The 17,737-nt window shown below is 35.6% G+C and overlaps 1 protein-coding gene across 5 annotated transcripts in view; it reads left to right on the forward strand.

Annotated features, from left to right (window-relative positions):
- PCNX1 (pecanex 1) overlaps window positions 1–17,737 on the forward strand; it is a 178,798-nt gene that overhangs the window by 111,726 nt on the left and 49,335 nt on the right. For all 5 annotated transcript variants that reach the window (XM_043472429.1, XM_043472433.1, XM_043472431.1 and 2 more), the window contains 7 exons: window positions 6,891–7,000; window positions 7,628–7,733; window positions 9,079–9,171; window positions 11,694–11,844; window positions 13,678–13,819; window positions 14,790–14,967; window positions 17,474–17,582. In XM_043472429.1, coding sequence (XP_043328364.1) covers window positions 6,891–7,000; window positions 7,628–7,733; window positions 9,079–9,171; window positions 11,694–11,844; window positions 13,678–13,819; window positions 14,790–14,967; window positions 17,474–17,582 — 889 coding nt within the window. The remainder of the gene's footprint in view (window positions 1–6,890; window positions 7,001–7,627; window positions 7,734–9,078; window positions 9,172–11,693; window positions 11,845–13,677; window positions 13,820–14,789; window positions 14,968–17,473; window positions 17,583–17,737) is intronic.

A 17,737-nucleotide genomic window follows, 5' to 3' on the forward strand; every position in this document is an offset into this window, starting at 1 on the left:
GGGTTTTGTTTTCTAAAAAAGATCTGAGGCTTGATTGCATTTAAAAGGGGAGGTAGGAAATTGAGCAGAGAGGGAGGTGCTTGATGATGGCCCAGGAAAGAACTAGAGGTAATGAATGAGATCCAAATCCAAGCTCTCCCAGTTACACCATCTCAACCATCCTGGTAAAAAGGTTTCAGATCTGTGTTTGGAGAATATGTTTTGGAAAATGGGTCATTATTTGGAAATTGCAGCCATAGAAGTTAACAGTGCAGTACGTTTTCTAATTTTCTAAAAGCCAGTTTAACTGTAATTATGTAGCAGAAGAGCAGCAGTTGTAAAGCTGCCAACTAGTACCTTGTGTCCTAAGACAGGCAGGGAGATATATTTTTTTCCTTCTTTCTTGGCCATGGCATTTTATACCAGACTATTTTAGTTTTAGATGTTCCCCATTGTAATAGAATAAATGTGCAGATTTGGTTATGTAAATGAGTAAAGATTATATACAAAGATTTTATCATAGCAGTGTTTATAACAGCAAAAGCTGTAAATGACCCAATATTTGTCATTTGTGACTAGTTAAATTAATTATGGTGTAGACCCACAATGGAATACCATACAATCATGAAAGTGAATAAAAATAGATTTTTATGTGCAAATGTATGATTTCCAAGACGTATGATTTTTTTTTTCAAGCTTATTGACATGTAGTTGACAAATAAAAATAAGATATTTAAAGTGTACATGATGATGATTTGATATACATATACATTGTGAAAGAACTCCCCCCATCAAGTTAACACATTTATCACCTCACATATTTCCTTTTTTTTTAATTGGTAAGAATATTTAAATTTACTCTCTTAGCAAATTTCAGTTCTACAATACAGTGTTATCAACTATAGTCACTGTGTTACTTATTAGCTTCTCAGACCTTATTCATCCTTTTAAGATTTTTTAAAGTTTATTATTTTAATTTTTTATTAAGGTACAATTGACATATAACATTATATTAGTTTCAATATTTATGTATATTGCAAAATGAGCACCACAATAAATCTAATTAATATCTGTCTCCATGTGTTAGTTGTTGAGTCATGTCCAACTCTTTGCAATCGCATGGACTATAGCCCATCAGGCTCCTCTGTCCATGGAATTCTCTAGGCAAGATTACTGGAGTGGGTTGCCATTTCTTTCTACAGGGCTCTTCCCAACCCAGGGATTGAACCTGGGTCTCCTGCGTTGCAGGCAGATTCTTTACTGTGTCAGCCACCAGGGAAGCCACTATAGATAATTACAAATATTTTTTCTTATGGTGAGAACCTTTAAGATCTGTCCTCTTAGCAACTTTTGCATATGCAATGCAGTGTTGTTAACTCTGGTCACTGTGCTGTATTACTCTTTCAGTACTTATTTATCTTAAAACTGTAAGTTTGTGCCTTTTGACCCTCTTTATCCATTTTGCCCACTCCTTATCGAAATTCTGTCTTATAATTGTTTGTACTCTTTTACCAACCTTTCCCTGTTTCCCCTACTTCCCAGTCCCTGGCAACCACTATTCTATTCTCTGTTTCTAAGAGTTTAATTTTTTTTCCCCTTTTTAAGATTCCACATATAAATGGTAAGATGCAGTATTTGTGAATCTTAGTGGCTTATTTCACCTAGTATGTTGCCCTCCAGTTTCATCCATGTTGTTGCAATTGACAAGATTTCCTTTTTTTTTTTAGGTTGACTAATATTCCGGTGTGTGTGTGTGTGGGTGGGTGTTAATACAAAGGAAAACAATATGCAAAAAAATAAATGTTCCCTCTGTGCCTTTATTTAAAAACACACCCGATAACTTATACGTACATAGAGCATTTATGGAAGAATACACAAGAAATTGATCGTAGAAGTTACTTTTGGACAGTTAGATTCATTGAGGAACATTGTTGCATATCTTTAGGAATGGTTTAATTTTTTTTAAACCATTATATTATTAAACCACTAATATAAACATTTATTAGATTGATACAAAAGTAATTGTGGTTTTGGACCATGAATTTCAAGTCATTTTAAATAGACTTAACCACATCTTTAGTAATCAGAATAGGAACTATTACAACCAACAGATTTTTGCCCATGAGAAATAAATTTGTTTATTTCTGTAGTGTAAAAACCCATGCTTCAGGATTTGATGAACTCGTGGAAAGCATATTCTGCCTTCTACTGTTTGTGGAAGTGTTTTCCTTGCAAAAAGTTGTAGAGATGCTTGAAGAAGTGGTAGTCGGTGAGAGGTCAGTTGAATATGGTGGTTGAGGCAAAACTTCGTAGCCCAATTTGTTCAACTTTTGAAGTTTGGTTTTGCAACGTGCAGTCAGGCATTGTCATGGAGAAGAATTGGGCCTATTCTGTTGACCAGTGTGGGCTGCTGGCATTGCAGTTTTCAGTGCATCTTATCGATTTGCTGGGCATACTTCTCAGATGTAATGGTTTCACCAGAATTCAGAAAGCTCTAGTGGATTAGATGGGCAGCAGAGCACCAAACAGTAACACAGTGACCATGGCCTTTTTTGGTGCAAGTTTGGCTTTGGAAAGTGCTTGGAACTTCTTCATGATCCAGCCACTGAGCTAGTCATCACTGGTTGCCCTATAAAATCTACTTTTCATCACATGTCCTAATCCAATCAAGAAATGTTTTGTTGTTGTTGCCTAGAATAAGAGAATATGACACTTCAAAACAGCAATTTTTTTTTTTTTATTTTTAGTCAGCTCATGAGGCACCCACTTATCGAGCTTATTCATCTTTCCAGTTTGCTTCAGATGCCAAACAACCATAGAATGATTGACATTGAGTTCTTCAGTAACTTCTCCTGTAGTTTTAAGAGGATCAGCTCAATGATCCTCTCAATTGGTTGTTGTCAAATTCTGATGGCCTACCATTATGCGCCTCATCTTCAAGGCTGTCGTCTCCTTTGCAAAACTTCTTGAACTGCACACTGTACATTGGTTAGCAGTTCCTGGGCCAAATGCGTTGTTGTTGCTCCAAATTGTCTCTGCTGCTTTACAACCCACTTAGAACTCAAATTTAAAAACTGCTCAGATTTACCTTTTATCTAGCACCATTTCTAAAGTAAATATAAACAGTAGGTAATAAGTCATTAGCAAAAAACATAAGAAATGCACATTAAAATAATGTATAACATAACTCCATTTATTTAAGAATGTATCCCAGTATCAAACAGCAAAATTCAACAGTGCAAACCATAATTACTTTTGCACCAACCTAATGAACTGTGAACTTCCAGATGTTCAAGCTGGTTTTAGAAAAGGCAGAGGAACCAGAGATCAAATTGCCCACATCTGCTGGATCATCGAAAAAGCAAGAGAATTCCAGAAAAACAACCTATTTCTGCTTTATTGACTATGTCAAAGCCTTTGACTGTGTGGACCACAATAAACTGTGGAAAATTCTGAAAGAGATGGGAATACCAGACCACTTGACCTGCCTCTTGAGAAACCTCTATGCAGGTCAGGAAGCAACAGTTAGAACCGGACACGGAACAACAGACTGGTTCCAAATAGGAAAAGGAGTATATTTTCCTTATACGAGGCTGTGTCTTGTCACCATGCTTATTTAACTTATATGCAGAGTACATTATGAGAAACGCTGAGCTGGAAGAAGCACAAGCTGGAATCAAGATTGCCAGGAGAAATACCAGTAACCTCATATATGCAGATGACACCACCCTTACGGCAGAAAGTGAAGAAGAACTAAAGAGCCTCTTGATGAAAGTGAAAAAGAGTGAAAAGATTGGCTTAAAGCTCAACATTCAGAAAACTAAGATCATGGCATCTGGTCCCCTCACTTCATGGCAAATAGATGGGGAAACAGTGGAAACAGTGGCTGACTTTATTTTGGGGGGCTCCAAAATCATGGTGATTGCAGCCATGAAATTAAAAGACGCTTACTCCTTGGAAGGAAAGTTATGACCAACGTAGAGAACATGTTAAAGAGCAGAGGCATTACTTTGTCAACAAAGGTCCGTCTAGTCAAGGCTATGGTTTTTCCAGTGGTCATGTATGGATGTGAGAGTTGGACTATAAAGAAGGCTGAGCGCCAAAGAATTGATGCTTTTGAACTGTGGTGTTGGAGAAGACTCTTGAGAATCCCTTGGACTGCAAGGAGATCCAACCAGTCCATCCTAAAGGAGATCAGTCCTGGGTGTTCATTGGAAGGACTGATGTTGAAGCTGAAACTCCAATACTTTGGCTGCCTGATGCGAAGAGCTGACTCATTTGAAAAGACCCTGATGCTGGGAAAGATTGAGGGCAGGAGGAGAAGGGGACAACAGAGGATGAGATGGTTGGAATGCATCACCAACTCAGTGGCCGTGAGTTTGGGTGAACTCCAGGAGTTGGTGATGGACAGGGAGTCCTGGCATGCTGTGGTTCATGGGATCGCAAAGAGACGGACATGACTGAGCAACTGAACTGAATACATCTATTAGAAATTCTGACTTCTGATTTGTTTACATTTTCCCCCTTGAACTTTAAAGCTCGTTGAAAGTTAACAGTTTTCCTCGAAGAAAACTATTACTTACTGTTACATATATACTTCCTACATCTTTACATATTTTTAAAGAGATTGCTAGAATGTGGGCCATTGTTTACTGTAAAGTAAAAGCATTTAGAGCCAGTACAGTGTGTAGAACAAATTCAGCTTTTAATCTTTTAATCATCATATTGCATGATTCAAAATTATTAATCTAAATAAAATAAGTCATTTTGAGACCAATTTAAGAATGTTTTTCTTTTGTCTGAGATAAATAAAAAGTAGTGTCAAGCATTTGTTAAATGATACTTGTTTTGAGGCAAAATTTATACACAGTGAATCTTAAGTATACGATTTGACAAGTTTTGACAAATCATGTACCTGTGTAATATACACCCCTAGTGAGATATAAAATAGTTTCTCATCATCAGAAGGTTCCCTCTTATTCCTTCCCAGTCACTTTTATTGTAGGTTTTGTGGGTCTTGAACTTCATTCATATAAATGGAATCATACCATCCTTACTCTTGTTACTGATGTATTTTGTTTAATGTTTTTGAGATCCATCTACATTATGTGTATCAGTAGTTTTTCCCTTTTTACTGCAGAGAAGTATTTCCCAATTAGTTTTTAATCCTCCATATTTCCATTGTATGAATATGTCACAATTTATCCACTGTCTTAGCGATGATCATCTGGGTTGTTTCTAATTTAGGGCCATACTGAATAAGGCTGCTCTGAATTTTCTTATGTAAGTCTTTTTTGTGGACATATGTTTTCATTTTTCTTAAGTGGATAACTAAAATGGAATTTCTAGTTTTCCAAAGTGATTGTACTAGAGATCTTTTTTTTGCAGTTTTAATTTTTACCAGAGTTGTACATACTTATTTTTCAGAGTCCAATATTTCTACAAGAGTGCCGAGACTAGCAGTCCCCTGCCCCTTTATCCCTTCCTCAGAGTTATCACTTTCAGTTCTTTGGGCTGATTCTTTTGGTGTTTGCCTCCGTATCTCTAAGTAACTAACTTACACTTCTTGTAATTTGTCAAGTTTTAGGCATTAGCCATGGACTGCACATTATGGGAGCTGTAGGCTTAACTTTGTTTTGCCTCTCTCCCCACATTTCTATTAGACAGTCTTCCTTGTCTCCCTCATACACCTGATATGTTTACTGTATCATCACTATGCTAATGCTGTTCTTACATACATTTCATTTTCTCCTCTATTTTGTTTCCTTATGTATTTATCTCTCATTCTGAAACTCTTCACATACTGTTTAATTTTATGCTCAATAAATTCAAACATATAAGGAAGTTCACTTTTTGGTTCTACCAGTTAACTGGACATGCTTAAACCATCTCTACCTTAGTTTCCTCATGCATAAATTAGAGAGTAACAGTACATATCTCCAAGGATGATTGTAAGAATTTATAAATACTTATAAAGATCTGAGAAAGGAGCTTGATACAGAGTATGATATACATAATATGATGATGATGATAAGATTTTTATGTAGCCATTAAAGAAAAGATCTCAATAAAAATAAAGAAAGAAAGAAAAGGTCTCTGTTGTGATGTGGAACAGTTTCCAAGACTGTATTATTAAATGGTGGGTGGGGGGGAGCAGGTTGCATAATAAACTACCATTTGATTACCTACTCCACCATTCTCCCCTCTTGAATCCCCAAAGACAAAGGTGCTTACCTCACAGGCCATACTTAAGAACTGTTAGCTATTCCTTTTACCAGTGTTATCTACTCTGTACCAGGTACCATGCTAGCAGACTCCAGAGATACTGCAGTGAGCGAAGCAGACATGGCACATCCACATGTCTGGTTGGCCTTAGAAGCTCGCTTTGTATTATTTATTTCTGGGAATATACAGCTATTCACTCCAGAAGCACTGAATGCCTAGTGCTCTAGGGAATATAATGGCATATGAACAAAGGCATCCAGAAAGTAGCATACCAAATGTCAGCCGTTTGTTTTGCCTTAAGTATTATATCATGTGTTGCCTTTTACTGCTACATTATTATATATAATCAGAAGTTTGCTACAAAAGAGGACATGGTTTACTATAAACTTAATACCACTTAAAATATGACAGAAATTGACAGCAGCATACTGTATCAGAAACAAATGTGTCATTCCTAGTGTATAATAGAGCTTTAGTACCAAAAGCAACCTGATGATCATTTAGCAGTTAGATTCTGGTTCATCAGAAAGTAATAAGTCTATATGGAATAAAATGCAATTGATAACATTACTGAAAAGGTTTTGTTTAATTCAGTTATCTTTCTCCAAAATACTGACATAAAAGGATTATATGATAGATTGTGAATTAGAAGCATATTGTTCTGTCACACTTTTTTTTTCCAACAGGATTCCTGGGATGGCCAGCATATTCCAGTGCTTTTCTCCATTTTTTGTGGCTTATTAGTGGCAGTATCCTATCATCTCAGCCGACAAAGCAGTGATCCATCTGTGCTTTTGTAAGTGATCACTTATTATTGAATTAGAGAAATTTAAATAAATTGGCATTTCTTTCAAATTTAACTTCCAAGATCTGTTTTTCCACTGCTTTGTCAAAGTGTGCTGTTGACTTAGCTATATTTGGTTTCAAAATATATTAACTTTGGGTCATTGTAATCACCCTGGCTTAGAGTATTTGTTAGCTTTTAGTTTTTTGTCTTCTAAGATGTAATACTGTATTTTCATTAAAATATTCTTATTGTATGCTTATTTATGGCATCTTAAACTTTGTCATTTGTTAATTAGTAAATATGGTCTTCCCTGGTGGCTCAGACAGTAAAGAATCCACCTGCAATGTGGGAGACTTGGGTTCAGTCCCTGGGTTGGGAAGATCCCCTGGAGGAGGGCATGGCAACCCACTCCCGTATTCTTGCCTGAAGAATCCCCATGGACAGAGGAGTCTGGCAGGGGTAGTCCATGGGATCTCAGAGTCAAACATGATGACTGAGTGACTAAGCATGCATACACACACACGATGAGTAGATATATTTGGATTACTTCGTTTTCTATTATATCATAAAGTTTGTTTGTCATTTGAAGTACTAGTTTATAGATTATGATTTTCTCTCTCTCTTTTTACCATAAAGTTCTTTGGTGCAATCCAAGATTTTTCCAAAAACAGAAGAGAAAAATCCAGAAGACCCTTTGTCTGAAGTAAAAGATCCACTGCCTGAAAAACTTAGAAATTCTGTTGTAAGTTTTAACTTTTTAAGATCACCTCAAATAATTAAATTTTATACAGTTCATCATGTTGTATAATGAACATTTTAGGGGGTAACACAATTTTAGTAACTGGGAAAAATACATGTATATTGTTATTGTACATGGTTGGTGGTTTTTATTTCAGATTTTCACATGTAAGAAATGCTCATTCCTCAAAGTTTGTTTTGATGTAGAACAGTATGCTAAATAATTCATTTTAGATAAGGTGAAAATTATTTCATTGTTTACAGAATTCTTAAGCCTGTTGAATTTAAACTAGGATTTGAAAGATGAATAATAGCATAAATTAGACATATCTTCTTGTTATTCTTATTGATGATAACTTTGTACTTATGAGTCATCTGCTGGTCTTTCAATGGGGTTTAGTTCTCAAAGGCAGTCTGAAAAGTGTTTGTGTATGTGTGTTTATTTTCTAGGTTGAAGGAGAGAACAGTAACCTATGCTAATTTCATATACTTAAGCAGATATGGTCATTTAAAACTTTGTAATGTTAGCTGCCTTCTTTTAATAATTTAAAAAATGAGTTCTATACATTTATATCTGCTTTATGCAACTAAACATAAAAACATTTTTTTCCTAAGTTACTTTACATATTTCCATTTATGAAAGACTGAATTTATATAGGTCTTGAATTAGATTATATTTACCTTCACTGAACTTGAACTGTTCACATAGTCTAAAAAATAGAAAACTTTAGAAACTGCCTCAAGATATAATTTAAGCAGTTTATCCTAACTTTAGTTTTCATGTTAGCAAAGGACATTTGTTAAATATAGTAGGATATTTCTGAATCTAGCTTAAAAGCATAAATCTGTGGTGAGGATGACCACAGGATGACCATGTGGTGAGATATCAAGAGGTTTTTGGTTTTTACTGTAACTCCCAAAAGAATCAAAATTCAGTAAGTAAAATAGGACATGTACATTCAATTTCAACATTTCAGAAAGCCAATGAAAATATAACTGTTATCCAAAAGGATATACCCTATAGAAGAACTTAAGGATCTCGTTTCTTTTTCCCATGTAAAACTTAAGACCAATGAGGGGAAAATCTTCATTCTAAAAGACTTTGCTATGATATATTTACTGTGTGTGGAACTAGTTAAGCTTGTTTAATTTCCTTAAATAGTCCTTGGTGCAGCATTGAACCAATTTAGGAGGTAAATAAAACTGTAGTTAATTATTATGTGTAAGAAATACCTGGAAGTGCTACAGAGTAGGATCAATGAAAATTTATTTCTTAAACTTGGCCACTTGGGAGGAAAGATTTTGTGTAAATTTTTGTGTAATGCTTGGTAAATTGCTTTGTTTCCCAGAGTGAGCGTTTACAGTCTGACCTGGTAGTGTGCATTGTAATCGGCGTGCTGTACTTTGCTATTCATGTAAGCACAGTGTTCACAGTACTGCAGGTGAGGAATCATTTTGTTCTTTTCACTGGGGGAAGATAGCTTTGTTTGGATTCACTTCTGATTTGATCATAATGCTAAAATACGTGACTTTTTGTTTGGTTTTAACAACAAATTCTTATTTTTCTCCTGGTTTCTCACGGGTCATGGCTCTGAGAGGGGCTTAGATGGTGCCAGCTCCGTGTGTTACGTGCAGCTGTAGTCATCTGAGGTTGTGAGTACCCTCACTTCCTTGCTGGCTGTTGGCCAGAGAGCTTAGTTCCTCTCTGTGTGGTCCTCACCATGGGCTGCCGAAGCATCCTCACTAGCTTCTTTGCCCCAAAGCTGGTGATCCCAGAGAGAAGGCCCGAGACCGATGTCCCGATCTTTTATAACTGTTGTGGATGTGGCGTACCACCATGTCTTCCATATCCATAGGTCACCCTGGACAAGCTACTACAGCATGGGAGGGGAATACAGGCAGGCATAAACATCAGGAAGGGAGGATCGTGGGAACTGTTCTGGACTGACTTCTACAGTATGCCTGCTTTCCTCCATGACTGACATCCTTCTAAACTCCCCAAAGTCTCGTTCTGTTACAGCTGGAAGTCCAGAACATCGTCCTGTAAATCAGGCCCGGGTGTGGGTGATACTCCCCAGACGGTGGTCCTGCAGGCCCTGTGGTCGCCCTTCTCAGTGCTCCTCATTCTCTAGTGCAGACCCGCGTTTCTGCATATCGTCAGTTTTATTATTGTGCCCCTTCACACAGTTTTCTTCATGTTTTTGTGCTTAGGGTACATTGTATCTGTGGTCTAGTTTTCATCAGCTTTAGACAATTTTGGTCATTATTACTTTAAATGTTTTTTCCCTTTTTCTTCTGCTGTCCCTCCACCCACTCCCACTCGTGGACTCCAGCTACATAATCTTTGGCCTCTTAAATTGGTCCCACAGTTCACTTTTTTTTAATTTTAAATTCTGTTTTTTCCTCTGCATGTTTAATTTTGAATACTTTCTATTGCTTTGTTAAGTTCACTAATCTTTTCTTCTGTAATGTTTAATATGCAGTTAATGCCATCCAGTGTATTTTTTAATCTCAGAATTAACAAGTTTCATCTTTCAAAGTTGGTTTCAGGTCTTTTTCATATCTCTCATGCCTCTGTTTACTTTTTTGAACTTGTGTAATTCCCTTCTACCTCTCTTAATGTCCTTGTCTCATAATCCTAACTTCTGTGTTACTTATGGGTTAGTTTTGATTAACTGGTTTTTTTCCCCCCATGAATCATAGTTTCCTGAGTCCTTGCGTGCATGGTCACTTTTGATTGGATGTCAAGCATTATGTTTTGCCTTGTGGGTACCGGATGTTTTTTCATTTCTAGAAATAGTCTTGAACTTTGTTTTTGGCCCTAAGTTCCTTGTAAACAGTTTGATCCTCTCAAATCTAACTTTTAAGATTGCTTAATTGGGACAGGGCTATTCAGTCTAGGGCTAATATTCCGCCTGCCTTTGGAGGCAACACCCTTTGGAGTACTCTGCCCAGTGCCCTGGGAGTGTTGAGTTTTTCCATTCTGGCTTATGAGAACAGGCATAATAGTGCCTGCCATGTGAGTTTGGCGTGGTTCTTTCTCTGGCCACACATGGTCTATTCCCACACTTATGTGGCTGATTCCCCTGAATACTCGAGCTAGACCCTCTGCAGATCTTCCTCCATGCAGTTTTCTGTTTAGAAAACTTTACTCTGATGAACTCCAGCTGCCTTGCTCTCCCCAGCCTCTAAGTTCCATCTCCTCCACTCAGGAGATTCCAGGCTTACATGGGTTCCCCTTTTATGTCTAATACATTGCAAAACATTGGTTCATGTATTTTATTATATCATGTTTCATGCAGAATAAAGTCTCTATTATTCCATTTACCTAGAAACAAAGTTTGTATTATTTAATTTTAACATTTTTGCTTGTTCTTTTCCAATTTGTACCGTTAACTTCCGAGTACCTTGCAAACTGAGTGAGGTCCTGTGAGTCTTCAGGGGTCAGATGCAGGCTTTAGTTTCTAAAAATTTAATTTGAATATTTGAAGTGATGGTACTTTGTTTTTTTGTAAATTTAGTCATACATAAGAACTTTCTTCCAAACTATGTAAAGACACAACAAAAGAATACTATTTTAAGTTTGGGTCTGCTCTTCAGATTTACAGTTTTATTTAGCTCATATCTTTTATCTCTTAGTAAAAATTTAATACATTGCTGTGCTAGTCACGTAGAACATTCCTAGAGTAGGAAGCAGTACACCTCAGGCCATACTCTAGTTACATTGGCAGTGTGAGATACCAAAGTAGTTAACACATTTTAAAATATCTGTATTACTTGACCAGCCACTAACTTTTATAGCTGTTTTAATCAGAAAATTACATAATATGGAAATCTTAACTGTAGACAAATGTTTAGTTCTCAGATGCTGTAAGTGACTAAAATTGAACTGACAGATTAGAAGTTCTCCTTTGAGTCATTTGCAAAATCACTTGTAATTTTTTCACCTTTATCCTTGTCTTAGCCTGCGCTCAAGTATGTGTTGTACGCCCTGGTCGGCTTCGTGGGTTTTGTAACCCATTACGTACTGCCTCAAGTTAGGAAGCAGCTGCCGTGGCACTGCTTCTCGCACCCTCTGCTCAAGACGCTGGAGTATAATCAATATGAAGTTCGAAGTAAGTGGTTCGTTAACACTTTTCCTTTCAATACCATGGATTTTTTTCTTTTACTTAGTGGACAGGCGGACAGTTAAATAAGTTCCATCAGGTAAAACTTTGGTTTGTGTTTCTCAGCTCTTTGTCAGACCTTTTGCAAGATGCTTTCATTTCATTTGAAGTGTAATTGTCAGTGCCACAGGGTAAATCTTGCTCTTTCCTCCTCTAAATTGTCCATCACAGACCTCTCATTGATTAATCCTTCAGGATACGCCTGTGACTTCTCTTTCCAGCCCCACGTTTACCCTCAGTTCTTCCTTGCCATTTGCAGGCAACTCAATCCCCTGTAAGACTTCCATTTGACGTATTTTTAACTCAGAGCATAAAAGGAATAGGTTTCTGTTTTCACCAATGACATTGTGTCCTACCAGAGAGGGTTATAAAAGAGTTGATCAAGAGAAAAGAGGTGGAAAGTACTTGTTATTGCTGTTTCTCATTCAGATAATTTAGGATAAAATGTAAAATGACTAAAAAGAAGTAGAAGGCCAGACCATTCGGCAAGCGTTTTACTTGTTATAAATCTTTACTTTTCCATTATAAGTTATCAGTCTGGTTCATTGGCTCCATAATCTATAATGGCCTCTAATGTACTATACTTTCTCATTTTAGAGAAAAAATAAAAGAACATTTGTGTCATCATTTTTATATGCCATTGATTAAATAAGCCAATGTTTAATAAATTAATATGGAGAGTGAATTTCTCAATTGTTTGGCGATAAATTAAACTTCTGTAAAGAACTCTAAAGTGTGTGAAAGATTTCCATACCAAACTTGACTTTGCAATCTCAAAGCAAATTTCCTGGGCTTTTTAGCGGAATTGCTTAAGTCGTCATGGTACTGTGATCTTGATCACTATTTTGATCCTGGAGAGATAATTAAACAGACACTAATGTGTAGATTGCAATAAAGTGACATAAAACTAAAAGAGTCTGTACTGGTCCATTCTTACTGTAAGGAAAATAACTCATAGTGGTGTAAATATTTTTATGGTTAATTATTAATTGCTTTCATATATAAATGTTAACAAGTACATCTGGTTTGTTTTAAAAAACAGTTTTCATTAAAATTAATCATTGATCTTATAGTTTATTTTCATCTTGACATTTAGTCTAAATTTTTTTAAATTTTGAGAAAAACGTTTTTCACTTACTAAGAGTGTTAGGCATTAGCAAAGTTGATTTTAACAGGTATAAAAAACATATCCATTAGAAAACTTCTTAGAGGTGGTTGACATTATTTTCAGATAACTGGAGAACCTTATTTTAAATCCTTCAGTGTATCCTGGACACTTTCCCCAATGACATTAAATGGTCAAGTATTGGGAAAATGTCACAATGAAAATGACACTTAGGAAGTGTATGAATCCAAAACATACCATACTTTCAAAGCTGTTCTGAGGTTTATATATTAAAGGTGTGTGTGTAAATGTAAGGATTTTTAAAACAGTTTAATAGATCATTTATTTCTTTTGGATGAAATGGGCAGTTTAATTATCTGAAGTAACCTTTTCTCCAAATGTTATAAGTGTAAATAAGAAAAAGTGAGGGTTAAAAACTGAGGTTTCAAGAAGTAAAGCTTAAAATGAAATTCATCTCATCTAAATTTAACATCCAAGTTGGAAAATTGAATATGGTTCAGAATTGACAAATGATTGGTATACTGGATTTCTTACATTATTTATAGTAGAGCTGAATTTGAGTGGGAAGATTTTCCTTTCTTGTGACATTGCCAGACTGTTTTATGCATTAAAATGCGTTTATACGTGGTCTTTTTAACTTAATATTGCCTTGTTAGATGCAGCTACTGTGATGTGGTTTGAGAAACTTCATGTGTGGCTTCTTTTTGTGGAGAAGAATATCATCTATCCTTTGATTGTTCTCAATGAACTTAGTAGCAGTGCAGAGACAATTGCGAGTCCAAAAAAACTGGATACAGAGTAAGTATGATATTCCTCTTATCTAAGTTTGACTGTTGAGGACTGTCATAGCACTCTCTTAGGTTATTGATCAAATATCAAGTAATCATTGAATGTCTCTTTGGTGCAAAGTACTGTTTGAAAAATTGAGGTGAAATTCAGTCTTTGAGTTCGCTTTTCTGAACATCTGTTTCTTCTCTTGGCATATTACTACTCCAGACATCTTAATTGTCAATCTATATTTTATGAGATGATATTTGTTAATTAAGGTTAATTTTATTATTAGATTGTAAGTTTTGGAGATGATTATTTTTGTGTACTATGTGCATCAGACCATTTAGGTGATCACTTGCCTATACAGTCATCCTGTAGGCCTACTAGGTACATGTTGTTGGGTAAGCATTAATATGATTTTTTTCCAGCATTGTTTCATATTCATTTTTATTGGGCTATAGTTGCTTTACAATGTTTTATTAGTTTCTTGCTGTACAGCAAAATGAATCAGTCAAAAATATACATATATCCCCTCTATTTTAGATTTCCTTCCTATTTAGGTCACAACAGAGCTTTGAGTATCAGAGTTCCTTGTGCTGCATACTATGTCCTTATTAATTTCCTATTTTATACATAGCATATATTTGTCATTATTAATATGCTTTTATGTGCTAAATGCTATTAATGTTAAAGCAAGAGAAATACAGAGAACCTGGAGAACCAAATGTCAGAATTGCAATATTGTTACTTTGTGTGTGTGTGTGTGTGTGTGTGTATTTTTTTTGTTACTTACTTTTTATGCTTATTTTTATGCTTTATTTTTATGCTTATATAAAAGATCAGAATCATGACACACATTATTAAAAAGGAATGTTTGAAGTTTAAATTTGATATAATATTCTAAGCTTAGTAAATGAAATGATAATTTTTCTGAAGTTCATAATTATCAATAAAGTTTTCAGTTATTAGTTGATTAACATTCTTTCTTATATTGTAGATTAGGTGCTTTAATGATCACCATTGCTGGTCTGAAGTTGCTGCGATCCTCTTTTAGCAGTCCTACATATCAGTATGTCACAGTCATCTTTACTGTGCTCTTTTTCAAAATCGACTATGAAGCTTTTTCGGAGACCATGCTCTTGGATCTCTTCTTCATGTCTATACTCTTCAACAAGGTAATATCTGAAGAAAACATTGCTGTCTGTAAAAAAGTGTCTGCCTAAGTGGTATGCCATTTAGTGAGGATTATACTTGCATTTCATTTGCTTCATTATCTTTTAAGTAATATCTTTCTTCAGTCAACCAGTTATTTAGGATTAGAATCCCTAAACAGTAGCAGTCAACTGTGATCCATAAGAAGATACATTTCTTGCTGTAGGTAGGAAGGTAAGATTAAATATTATATGGAAAAATTAAAGGAACTCTATTAGGTATATATATTTGAATACATGGAGTCTTCCTAAAGGGGGTGTGATTTTGAAGTTTAGAAATAGACATGGTAATAATTGAACTGAACTGTGGGCAGCTGGAGAGATAGAGGGAGGAAGTAACCTGGTGCTGAGTGGAGACTGTACAGACAGAGGGCAGTGAACCCACGTGGGAACAGTCAGACCCTAGTTTATTTGCAGAATACTATGAAGTTTACAAAATGCTTCCAAGATTTGTTTTCCACCCATAAGATAGGTGCTTTCAGTTCTTCTACAGATGAGATGGTAAAGCCTGCATCTTCTGCCTCCAGGAATCTTATTGCTAAACCACACTGCCTTTCTGAATGACTTCAGTTATACAGATTATTTGAAATTAAATAGAGTTTAGATCTCATTTTACCACTGACCACATACAAAGGACTTTGACATATATTATCCCATTTGATAGGTAACAGAGAGCTGAAGCGTATGAGCAGCTACAAAACACAATGAAAGCCCAGTTTTAGAAAAGTTAGCCTGGTCAGCCACATTTGGGATGAATTGGGGAAGAGAGAACCTAAAGGTATGAAGAACAGCTTAAGAGATTGTGACAGTAATTTAGATTTGATAGAGATCTGGCCTAGCATGGGGACGGTACAAATGAAAACCATTAATTGAACAAGGTTTTAGTAGTAGTCAGTTTCTAAATATTGTACCTATATATCCTGCTAAATAGCTTCTAAAATATTGCAGTATTATATTTGCTCAATTACTAATTTGTATACATTTGTATCATTTATTTCCTCCTCTAGTTTACATGTTTAACCAGAGAAAAGCCAGAAAGTTAGTGACGGAATTGTTTAAATAAAAAAAGCATGTGATTTCTCACGAACTTAATATTTAGATTGGAAATTGTATTGAATCTTCTTATACTGGTTGGAAAAAAGTGAAAGTTGCAGTAAAATATAAACTAAACAGTCCTTGAAATAGTCACTACACTTAACTCAAATTAGTTTGAATTTCCTTAATACTTTCATTTGTGAGGCAGATTATTTTTGAGAGCATAGCACATTCCAGAACTATTCTAGGTGCTTAGGCTATGTTAGTTAACAAAACAGAAAGTGTAAGGAGTTTGCGTTTTATATAGCTACTTCATAGAACTTAACAGTCATATTAAGCAAGTGATATTCAATATTTGAGATACCATTGTAAGATATACCATCAATATTCAAGAAAAATATTACTCTGAATATTTCAAGAAAAAAATTACTCTGAATATGAAAATGGTTTCACCAGCCACTTTCCATGTCATTTTTCTTAGTCAAATTTGAGTCCAGTCTGTATTTAGAGATGGAGGAGTGTTCTGAGTCACTGTTTTTAAGCAGTTGTAATGGCTTCTGATAGTCTTCCTGTCATCCCGATCTCATTAGTGCCGAGGATTGTCAGCACAATTTTGAGTCATAGCAAAGAATGCAGGGGTTCATCTGCATTTTCTGATTGGTTGAGATTGTGATTTCTTTTTTAACTTAGAAATTAAACAAGTTCGTTTGTAAATCAGCTAAATAATTTAAATTTGAGGTGTTTGGTGCCTGAATCACGGCATTTAGTCAGTCAGAACCTCTTGCTTTTGAGATTCTGTGATCTGTTCTAATAATGGGGTCTTGTGTTGCCTAGAGTGCAGAGGCAACCTTAGGCAAACACAATAGTTCTGTTTCAGTGTTGAAGACATATTAAACAGCAAAACAGATCCTAATTTAAATAAGATGGAAATGTACATTATGTTTCCATTGGCAGTAACAGTTCTGATTATGAACAGATGCCTAACACACACTAGTACAATTCTTAGACAAATAGGCAGTGACAACTGTATTACAACTTATCCCCTTCCTGGCTGCTTTCAGATTCCTGTTGACATTGCCTTTAAAACATGCTCAGTTCCCAAAGCACTAAAATTTGAGGGAAATATATTAGAATAAAAATATATATTTGTTGCTTAAGTTTTACAGACATCTATATTTCCTACCTTTTTTTTTTGTTGTTTGTAGTTGTAATATAACCGGTAGAGAGTATAGAATTAAAAAAAAAAAACCAAAACACAAATCCATAAGTCAGTTAACTGTCTTTACTTAAAAACATGTGTAGTGTTTTGGCAGGGTTATTTCTTTTATTTCAATGCTGTTTCCTTGTTAGGAAGAAAATTGTTTTAGAAGTTTTTCAAATTTTCCATTTTAAGTCTGATGATAAGCTTTTTACTGATTGTTTTTCCCTCCCACAGCTTTGGGAACTCCTTTATAAGTTGCAGTTTGTGTACACTTACATTGCCCCGTGGCAGATCACGTGGGGTTCTGCTTTCCATGCTTTCGCTCAGCCTTTTGCAGTGCCCCGTATCCTTCTAGTAAAAATTTTATAAGAAAGGCCAGTCATATCCTTGCTGAGAAAGTTGGTTTGTAGGCATAACTTTTCCCAAGCATAGAATATAGGATGCATGCATGCATGCTAAGTCACTTCAGTCATGTCTGACTCTTTGCGACTCTACGGA

The sequence above is a fragment of the Cervus canadensis genome, chromosome 6, assembly GCF_019320065.1.
Source record: "Cervus canadensis isolate Bull #8, Minnesota chromosome 6, ASM1932006v1, whole genome shotgun sequence".
NCBI classification, from domain to species: Eukaryota; Metazoa; Chordata; class Mammalia; order Artiodactyla; family Cervidae; genus Cervus; species Cervus canadensis.